Here is a 10,901-nt window from a genome sequence, read left to right as displayed (position 1 = left end):
CTAATTATGTTTTATTGAATATTTGCCTTTGTATGGTGGTACACTTTTATGTGACTTATGTCTGTAAGGTAGTGTACATGTTGTTTTATAGCCATGTTTACTATGCCTATTACATCATTGAACTCAAATCAAACAAGCGATGGCGGATATCCAAATGCAACACAAAAACCTAGAAAACCCAAAACTATGGAGCTTCCATCCAGACTGCACACAGGTCTGAGCAGCAGCATGAGGCTAGAGGAATGTGGGAAGCATTAGTGATTTGAGGACCATTGGAATGTGGCTCTTCTAGGAACCACCACGACGTGTGTGCTTGTGTGTGTGTGTGTGTGTGTGGCTGTGTGTGTGTGTGTGTGCGCACACACTCAGATACACACACACACATACACTCTCATATACACACACACACACACATTCTCATACAAACACTCTCATACACACACGGACACGTTCTCTTCTCTGAACAGGGGTTAAAGGGGGGACAAGGAAACACGTGAGAACTATTCTGAGAACCGACCCATTCATCCTGGGAAAGGGGGAGGGCGGAGGAGGAGGGAGAGAGGGGAGGGAGAGAGAACTGTGGGAGGGAGACAAGAAGAGAGCGGGAACAAAACTGTAAACGTTTTTTGCAAAGTATTAGATCCAGTGTAGGACTACAATATACATAGTTAACTTTTCCATATGAAACCAATCTCTTGGGCATGTGGCCGTTCATGGTTTCATGTTGGTGTTGTGGACATTTGCCTTACCACGTGCTGTCAGTGTACATTGTGTGTTGTTTGTTCATCTGGGTCGGCCATTGTACTGGTGTGTTTGTGTGTGTGTGTGTGTGTGTGTGTGTGTGTGTGTGTGTGTGCGTTTGAGTGTGTATGCGTTCGTGTGTGGTTGTGTATGTCTGCGTGCGTGTCTGTTTGCATGCGTGTGCGTGTGTTTCTGTGTGTAGGTGTGTATGTGTGAGTGTTTGTTTGCGGGCGTGTTTGTGTGCGCGCGCGCGCGCGTGCCGATAACTTCTGCTGCCTCGGTTGCCGAATATTGCCTGCAGCAGGTCCGGCGATTGCTAGAGACGACCCGGGGAAACAGAGAGAGGAGAGGGAGGGAGGACACGGCCTGCGGCGACAGAAGCAGAGATCGACTCGTGATCTGTGGACTCTGGGCTCAGGAATGTCCTCAAACCGTCACCTCGGAGACGCAGGGTCGTCAGGGGATGGGCTTCCTCAGCCAATCGGAAGTCATGTCCGGCCAGGGGCCACCCGGATGATTAAGCACGTGACCGTTTATTACCCCAAGCACGGGTGCAGCAGTTCGATCCATAGCCTTCTCGCTGCACGGATACAACAGTTATTTTCGGTTTATAATATTTGTGTCCCCCTTCATCTTATATTCTCAGTTGTTTTTGGTGCATGCCTGAAACCTGTTCGCTCAGTTAATATTACATTATGTGAGCTGTCCGAGGGGGGTCCACTGTTGAGTATTTGTTTACCACTCTGCTCTGTGTTGCAGGCACAGATTGTTCTGCAGCTAAACCGCGGGATGATGCCCCTTGACCCGCCATTGCGTAATGTTGACCAGTTGGCTTGTTGGTCAATATTACCGCTGCGGCCGTCATCACATTCTTTTGTATGCCGCACTTGGCCGGCGTTTATTCTGAGAATGGCCTTCATGGATTTAATATTAGCTGCATTCATGTCCCATACACGTGTTCTATTTCTATGTATGAATTCCTTATTTCAAGTTGCAATTATTCTAATTATATAATAATTATTTGTTAATAATAATAATTATTTGTCAGCATTCTTCAGAATCTCCGAATCCATTGTTGACTTATTTAAATTGACCTTAATTCGGATGAGACCGATACATTAATCTTATCTTATCTTAATCTGATGACATCGGAAGAACATTTGTCCTCCAAGCAAAACATTAGAAACGTGAGCTCCACCCAGCACCCTGTGTCCCCCCCTTGGGGACCACCAATGTGTGTGTGCCCCCCCCTGGAGACCAGCCAGCACCCACAGTTGGTTTAAAGTATCCCCCTCCTCTCAACGCACACACACACGCACGCACGCACACGCACACACGCACGCACGCACACACACACGCACACACACACACAGGCACACACACACACACACACACACAATCTCTCTCCCTCTCTATCTCCCTGTCTCTCCCCCACCCACACAGCTGAGGCCCCACCCTATAAGGGAGGGCTCCCATGGGGTGAGCGTTATGTAACTGTGTGCTAAAGGTGGTGCAACTGCCGATGGGTCGAGCCGGGGTCAAAGGAACGGTGGAGAAGGCACCTGACCGCAGCCACACCCAACAACCCAACAAGAACAACACACCCAACAACCACCACCATTACACCATCACCACCACCCCAAGAACATCAGCACAACCACCACCCCCACCACCATCACCACCCCAACACCACCTCTCAACCGCACCAGCAGTAAAAGTATGCACATGCAGGCACCAACCGATTCCCAGGATTTATCTAAGAATCACAAACACAGCCACAGAGATTATACACCATGAGCACCCACCCAACGTACACACACATATATGGCAAAGTGGTCTCAATGCTTAACACACTCATCCTCAAACAAGCACACACACACACCTCGCACAGACTTGCACAGGAGACACACACGCACACACAGACACATGCACAGGAGGCACAAACAAACAAACACACAATGCATGAAAACACATAAGAAAAACATATTTGATGATCGAAAGAAAGAGACAGATGATTGTGGAGCACAAAGCAAAGTAGTTTGCAGACTGTTACCCTCTCTCCAACACGGTATTGTTGCTTTTTTTTTAACCCCAGCTTCCAATTCGCCCCTATGCACACACATCTGCTTTCATGCTTCATGTATTACTCATGAAGACAAACAGTTGGACAATTGTAATAATTAGAAAACACATTGCAATGTTTTAATCATTAAAACATTGCAAGTCAGCGTTTTTTCGGTCGTTCTGGGCCAAAACAAACACACGCACGCACGCACGCACGCACGCAAGCACGTGTGTTCCTGTACGACATATGACAACATGATCCACAAACGGGTTATACAACTAAATCAGATAATCAATCTTTTTAATAAATAGTCTTTGTAATAAATCAATCTTTCTGGTGGCACAGTTATCCTACCCCCTACTACGTACTGGACTACCACTAAATAACCTTTTAAAAAACAACTGAAACCTTCTGTTTCAATTCCTCTTCTCTGTACGTATTAAGTTTTGTGTTTAGTTGTTAGAAGCATGGTCGTGCGGCATGTCACATATTGGCAGTTTGTACTCTCTTGACCGCATGCACTGTTCGTTCTCAGCCTCAGTCGCTCTGAACAGAGTTTCTGCCACGACTAATGACTTATAACACATGGATTTAGATGGGTGTCTGTTACCCAGGACCAGCTATCGTTGGGGCCGCCCCGCTGGTGGGTCAGAGCTCGCAGTCTCTCGTCCGTGGGCACCATGTCTGCATGATCCAGCCCCCCACGACCGTCCAACTCAGACAGCCCAACACGCAGCATCTCGTCCAGGCACCGGGACCCCTTGATGTCCTGCGTCCAGACCCTTAGATCTCCTCAGGGGACGTCACTAAGGGATGCTCCTCAGAATGGTCCTTAGAATAGTCCCCCGAAAGTCGCTCTCAAACGTCTATAGTGGAAATTTCTGTACCTTCGTAAAAGGTTTTAAATTTCATATTTCTTCCCGCCGTGCTACAATATACCGTAGGCATCTTAACCATGTTTAAGTTCTGTAGTTTATTCTACGGGCTTTGACAGGATGACCTCAGGATGGACTAGGTGGTGTCCTGAAGCTCCTATCTCTTGGGAATGTTTGTGAGCTCGTATGGTCGGTGGTTGTTTCACGGCCCATATAAAGTGAGAGTTTTGGGACTCATTTTAGCAACAAATGTGTTCTTGGAAGAGAGCACTTGGGGGAAACTAGAGAGTGCTTGGCAGAAACTAGAGAGAGTGACGATGTTGCTGAACGCTACCCCACTTACTCACAACACACACACACACACACACACACACACACACACACACACACACACACACACACACACACACACACACACACACACACACACACACACACAGACACACACACAAACACACACCTGTTAAGACGGTAGAAGGCAACGCACACAAGTTCTGGGAAGCTTCTGGGGTGTTCTTGACATCTGATTCCTGCTGCGGTAGACCTACCTCAGCCAAAAGCCATTTGCAATCCGCTGCGGCCTCATGTGACATGAATACATGTCACATGACCCTGTGGGTCTCTGCTGGAGGGAAAACAGTTACGGGAGGCTACTGTTGCTACAAGCTACGTGCTACATGATATGCGCTGCGATGGGGGTAATCCCTATGGTCCCCAGGTCCTATGTTCCCCGGGTGCAAAGGGTTAGGGTCGGGTTTAGGGTTATGGTTAGGGTTAGGGTGAGGGTTAGCCCTAACCATAAACAATCGGAGGAGAGACATTCTAACCGATCACAGGCGAATCAGAGGCGAAAAAGGTGGTACTTGCCCCTACCATCCTACGAAAAAAAGATTTGCTCACAGGGTCCTATGTTCCCCGGTCACATACAAAGCGGGGAACATAGGACCCAGGGAACATAGATACGCTCCCCTGCGATACTAATCTTACATAGTCTTACCCAGTACAGTAACAGCTACACATTATATGTGTAGGATATTTAAGAGGCTAGGGTCTCATGATTTCATCATATAGTTGTGAACTATAGAAATGTTAAGAAACGAATGTTTAGTTGGAAAGACCGGGACTCTTACTGCTCTCATGCTAATAGTCAAGGTAAACCAGCATCATTTTTTGTATATGCATTTAATACGCCTCAACTGTGAGGTGCATTGGATAAGTGTCTGGTAAAGGATTGAATCTTAATATACATTAATCTGATGATTAATTGCTGTAGGGACCGTGGCCCCTCAGCTGGTAGAAAAGAAAAAGGCCAATTGTTAGAAGACAGTGCAATCTTTATTTTTATTTACCCTGTTCTGTGTTTACACATCCTACAGAACTGGGCTGCACACTTACAAACATTGTATTCCAGCTTCAACACATTCAGATGAGGTATTCGAGAAGGCAAAGCAGTTTAGTAATGACACAAATGAGTGTCATTAGAACCATACACAGTATAAAATAGCCTACAGCGGAGAAATGGGCACACAAAACAAACTGTTGTCCCTGTCATTATTACTCAAGACGAGAGGAAATAGTATTTACATTTATACAAATGGAGGCACACGCATTGTAGCATATTGTAAACTGCTTCCAACACGGAGTTATATTTCAAAATTAACAATATCAAAGTTATCTCTTCAAACCTTGTTCAAAAAGATAAGTACATCTATATTCCTAATTTTCAAACCAAGTAGGAATATCAAAATAGTAGGCCTATTGAAATACAAAAAAAATAAAATTGAATGCTGTGAAAAAACAGCATTAAGAAACACTAGAAGAAAAAACTGCCCCAGAAATAGCAGTTAGTACTGACTGTTTTGTTCACACCTAAGAGGGGTTGCCTCATAACCTGGATGTGCTACCAGGAAGTGTGCAGATGGCCGAGTTATTGGAATAAATATTTGACACATGATGCCATGTCCCACCGCAAAACCCTGAATAATGTTAAATAAACGACTACAGCCACCCAAAGGTATTAATAAAACCTTAATAACTTTGACAGGTTAATCTGTATAGATAGAGCTGTGTATAATTAAAGCTAGAGTGACTGACCAAAAGAGCTAGTGAATGTCATCTTAACAAGGGTGGTATCAATGTTAGCCTGCTAGGGGCTAATCTAGCATTGAATGGACCAAAATAAATGTATAATTTTCGACCTAAGATACACAACATCATTGTCAGTTTAACTGGTAGATAAACAGTCAAGTGTTCACCAAGACATATTTTCTACACGATTGTATGGTTTAAATATTGGCTGTTTAACTAATAATTAAAGTATGGCGAGTTGTATGTGCGTTTTAATAATTTTCAATCTTTTCAATATGAGATCTTACTCGCACGGACACGTCAACATGATTCATCCTAATGCACAATTCTTAATTAATAATTGGTCTTCCTCCTATCGTCACCGATACTTTGCCAATATGGAGGGTCCCTTCTTTCTTGGAAGGTGTGAATGACGACCGAACGTGTCAACAAGGTCACCTGTCACATCACATGGGGGGGGTCTGATTCAGGTCTGATTCAGGTCTAAGGTCCTGCCCACCAGTCAGACCAGTCTAGCCAGAACATGACCACACCAGACACGTGTGTTTACAGCAGTGTGTGTGTTTATGTTGTGTGTTTGTGTGTGTGTATTCTGCACATGATCTTTGTAATTTGAAGTTCCACATACACGTGTGTGTGTGTGTGTGTACACTGGTAAGTAGCAGACATGAAGAATCCTTATGTTTTTGTTAACATCTCACCTTTGATGATATCATGGTTTCCATGGTAACGCATGGCACAGGCCATGAACTGCCCCTGTCCCCTGTCCCTCCCCCCCTTCACATGGAGTGTCTTTAGGGGGAGAGAAGGCACAGTTCAGGGACCCCCCACTAGTGGGCGGAGTCAGGTCGGGGGAGAAATCAAGTGGGGGAGGAGTCATATGGGAGAGTTTTCCGATGTGTGAGGAACTGGAAGGCGCCAGAAGTGGGAGGAGTCTGATGTAGGAGGAGCCAGAAATGTGGGAGGAGTTCCCAACTGTGGGAGGAGTTCCGAAAAGTGGGCAGCACTGTAAGGTAAGGAAGAATAGTGGGAGGAGCTATGTGTGGGAGGAGCTACACATGAGAGGAGGCATAGGTGGGAGGAGCTAGATGTGGATTGGGAGGAGCAAGATTTGTTTCCCTGTCAGGAAGAAGAGTGGGAGGAGCATTGCATGTGAGTGGGTAAACGTGGGAGGAGCTAGATGTGTTACCCGGAGAGGATAGAAGAGTGGGCGGAGCTATGTATGGGAGTGGGTGGAGCTAGATGTGTTACCCGGTCAGGATAGAAGAGTGGGAGGAGCTAGATGTGGAATGGGAGGAGCTATATGTGGAGGGGAGGAGCTAGATGTGGAGGGGGAGGAGCTAGATGTGGAGGAGCTATATGTGGAGGGGGAGGAGCAAGATGTGGAGGAGGAGGAGCTAGATGTGCTTCCCGGTCAGGAAGAAGAGCGGGAGGAGCTAGATGTGGAGGGGGAGGAGCTATATGTGGAGGGGGAGGAGCTATATGTGGAGTGGAATGAGCTAGATGTGGAGGGGGAGGAGCTAGATGTGGAGGGGGAGGAGCTAGATGTGCTTCCCGGTCAGGAAGAAGAGCGGGAGGTCCTCCTTGGCGTTGGCGGTCTGGAACTCGTCGCTGAGCCTGAAGCGCCACTCGTCCTCCAGCTCCAGACGGCCCACCGCCTGGCGCAGGGAGCTGCGGTCAGCGCAGATCACACACAGGGTCGCCCCTGGGGGTAAGACGGGTCAGGGGAGAGATGGAGGTGAGACAGGTCGGGGGAGAGATGGAGGTGAGACAGGTCAGGGGAGCGATGGAGGTGAGACAGGTCAGGGGAGAGATGGAGGTGAGACAGGTCGGGGGAGAGATGGAGGTGAGACAGGTCAGGGGAGCGATGGAGGTGAGACAGGTCGGGGGAGAGATGGAGGTGAGACAGGTCGGGGGAGAGATGGAGGTGAGACAGGTCAGGGGAGAGATGGAGGTGAGACAGGTCAGAGGAGGGACGGAGGGAAGAGGGATTGGTCGGGGAGAGCAAAGCATTATGGGAAGGATCATCAAATACTAATAGATTTTCAGATTATTATTCCTTTTTCTAGTAATTGTTCTATACTTTTTCTATTCTGATTCATGGTTTAATCTTATTATATTTTAAGTTGATGTTGTTTTAAGAAGTGTGTGCATGTGTGTGATAGTGTGTGTGATAGTGTGCGTCTGTGTGTAACAGCATGTGTGTGACAGTGTGTATCCGTGTGAGCGATAGTTTGAGTGACGGTTTGTATGTGTGTGTGTGTGTGTGTGTGTGTGTGTGTGTGTGTGTGTGTGTGTGTGTGTGAGTGTGAGTGTGCGCGTCGTGTACCTTGGAGGAAGGTGAACTTCTTGAGGAAGGAGGGCGTGACGCAGGAGTCGGTGAAGCACAGCAGGAGGCCGCTGAAGAGCAGCCCGGCCGTGCTCAGGTTGAGAGAGTGAGGCCTGGAGCTCACGAAGCACACCGTCACCTGGGGGGGGGGTCAGGGTGGGGGTGAGTGTGAGTGAGTGTACTCCGTACCTCAGGTCCCACATCGAGGAGGCAGTCCGCCGACAGGACGGGTGCGTGTGCGTGCGTTCATGCGCGTGTGTGTGCGTGTGTGTGTGTGTGTGTGTGTGAGTGTACTCCGTACCTCGGGCCCCAGGTTGAGGAAGCAGTCCACTGATAGGACGGGTGCGTGTGCGTGCGTTCATGCGTGTGTGTGTGTGTGCGTGTGTTGGCGTGTGTGTGTGTGTGTGTGAGTGTACTCCGTACCTCGGGCCCCAGGTTGAGGAAGCAGTCCACTGACAGGACGGGGTGCGCGTGGCCCCGGGTGCCCAGAGGGAACAGCTGGTGGCCCGTGTGCTGGAGGTAGCGCTCCAGGAGCAGCCGGGCGGGCGTGGCCAGGAACAGGTGCTTGCTGTCGGGGGCGCACACGTACTGCAGCGGCCCCACGGAGGTGGGCACGTCCGTCATCTGGAGGGCCGGCCACATGGGGGGACAGATGAGGACTTCAACTTTAAGTTTATGTTTAAGTTTGTTTAATTCATTTGTCTAATGAAATACACCTTGCTTGGCTGAGTCACAACTCTCCCATTTTTCACAACATTCCGTTAAGTTTAGAACATTTCTAATCTCCTTTTACATTTACATTCACATTTAGGGCATTTATAAGACGCTTTTATCAAAAGCGAGTAACAATAAGTACATTTGTCATCAGTAGAAGAAAGCATATGGCGATGTCGGTACAGTAAGGATGTTCATAGAACCAAGTGCAAAGCTCTAACAATCGCTAGGTTAACCCATTCCCCGTATACAACAAAGACAGCTAGGATAAGATGCTACACAATGCTAAGTGCTATTATTAAGTGCCAGGACGTACAACATTCAATAAGTGCATACATTAAGTGCCAGTGTCATCTTGTGCGTGCGTGCGTGCGTGCGTGTGTGCGTGCGTGCGTGCGTGCGTGTGTGTGTGCGTGCGTACCTTGGTCTTGATGATGAAGGTGCGGTACCCTCCGATGGCGATCTGTTTCTTCATGACGCTGAAGCCGTTGAAGCGGCATAGCAGCAGGCCGGCGCTGTGGGCCCGCAGGGCGAAGTCCACGTCGTGGCAGCTGAAGCGGTGCTGGTCGTACGGGACGTCCCGGCACAGGTCCACGTTGACCAGCAGGAAGTCGTGGAGCTGGCCGCGGTGGAAGGGCTCGCGGCTCCGGTGACCTTCAGTGGGGGGGTAAGTACGATACCAATGTTAGCGTCGTAGTGCTGAGCTTTACATGGACACTCACTGGACCCCTGGTGCTCGACACGCTGGCACGTATACTGGTCTGGACATGGTGGACCCTGTACTGGTTTGGACATAGCGGACCCTGTATTGGTTTGGACACAGTGGAACCTGCACTGAACACAGTGGGCAGCGTAATGGACACAGTTGACCTTATACCTGAAAGAGTGGACCCTGTACTGGGAGAGTACTTGACACTAAGACTGCTTTTAAAGTGCACTCGTTTCTTGTCCAGAGTTGAAGCAGAGGTTGAGCGCATTTCGCTGGATATTTGCCGGAATGCCTAATAGGGGGCTGAGGTTTGCCATCTGCATTGTATTGTAAAGCTCAAGTCTATTCTGGACAGATTGCTGGACACCTGCGTAGCACACAGAGCCTCTACACATCACTAGACGGACGGCTTCCTTCCTGCCACGTTTTACACTTCATTAATTTTCTCTTAGAGGGGTAAACTTTTCGAACGGTAGCCGTGAGTGACCTCCGACCTTTGAGTCCGCGGCTGTTCCACTTCCGGAGGCCACAGAGTCCGAGGAGGGCGAGGTCGGGGCAGGCCTCCATGGTCTGAAGCACCTGCTTCAGGGACGCCCCGCGCTCCACCTGGCCCCTTAGGGATAGACGGACACCAGGACGTTAGGAGTGAGGTCACATGGTCTACCTTCCTGGCAAACTTTCGGAACAACAAGCTGATCTTCACATTTTATTATGGAGTTGTAATCCTCAATTGTCATCTTTAGACATTAAAATTGGGCATATCTTTTAAGTAAAAGCTTATTTTGAAGTAAAAATTTTAAAAAGTTTTAATTAAAAATTAGTATTTGCTTTGAAAAGATGCCAAATATTAATGTCTCAAGATGACAAATTACCGTTTCAACTCCAAATATCTTGGAAGATATCATTTTTTTATAGTAATAGCAGTAAAAGCTAACCACTTTTTATTTCACTATAAAAATTATATCTGCCAATATGTTGTCAACATTATTTGAAACACTAAAGGATTATTTAGAAAATCTAAAATCAACAATGAAAAGTGTATCCATGACCCCATAAAAAGACGGTTAACAGAGAGCGTGCCGCAGCATGGCGTTGACGCCGTACCCGCGCGCGTCGACGTCCACCGCGTTCCACATGACGCAGGAGTCGTCGGCGACCACCACGAAGGGCCACACGTCCCCCGGGGGCCCCCCGCCCTCCTGCCGGCGGGACCGCTCCAGGGCCAGGTTGTGGTGGGACAGCTCCTTGATCAGGAAGTGGGCGGCACCTGGTGGACGTAGAACCACAGGGCAGGAGAAACCGGTCAGGACTGGACGGGCCTGCGTCCACTTAAGGGCCGATTATGGTCCCCACGTTCACGTGACGCAAGGGGGTTACGGA

The 10,901-nt window shown here is 48.4% G+C and overlaps 1 protein-coding gene across 1 annotated transcript in view; it reads right to left on the bottom strand.

The window, feature by feature from the left end:
* Positions 1-7,310: 7,310 nt before the first annotated feature.
* Positions 7,311-10,901, bottom strand: part of greb1 (growth regulating estrogen receptor binding 1) — a gene marked incomplete at both ends in the record, with an annotated part of 28,821 nt that continues 25,230 nt past the window's right edge. The window contains 6 exon segments of the mRNA XM_079737019.1: positions 7,311-7,474; positions 8,099-8,237; positions 8,522-8,722; positions 9,234-9,466; positions 10,016-10,134; positions 10,626-10,788. Of these exon segments, the coding sequence (XP_079593145.1) occupies positions 7,311-7,474; positions 8,099-8,237; positions 8,522-8,722; positions 9,234-9,466; positions 10,016-10,134; positions 10,626-10,788 (1,019 nt within the window).

The sequence above is a fragment of the Pollachius pollachius genome (genome assembly GCF_949987615.1).
Source record: "Pollachius pollachius genome assembly, chromosome: 5".
NCBI lineage: Eukaryota > Metazoa > Chordata > Actinopteri > Gadiformes > Gadidae > Pollachius > Pollachius pollachius.
The sequence above is the reverse complement of the archived record's forward strand: the minus strand, read 5'-3'. Positions and strand labels throughout refer to the sequence as shown.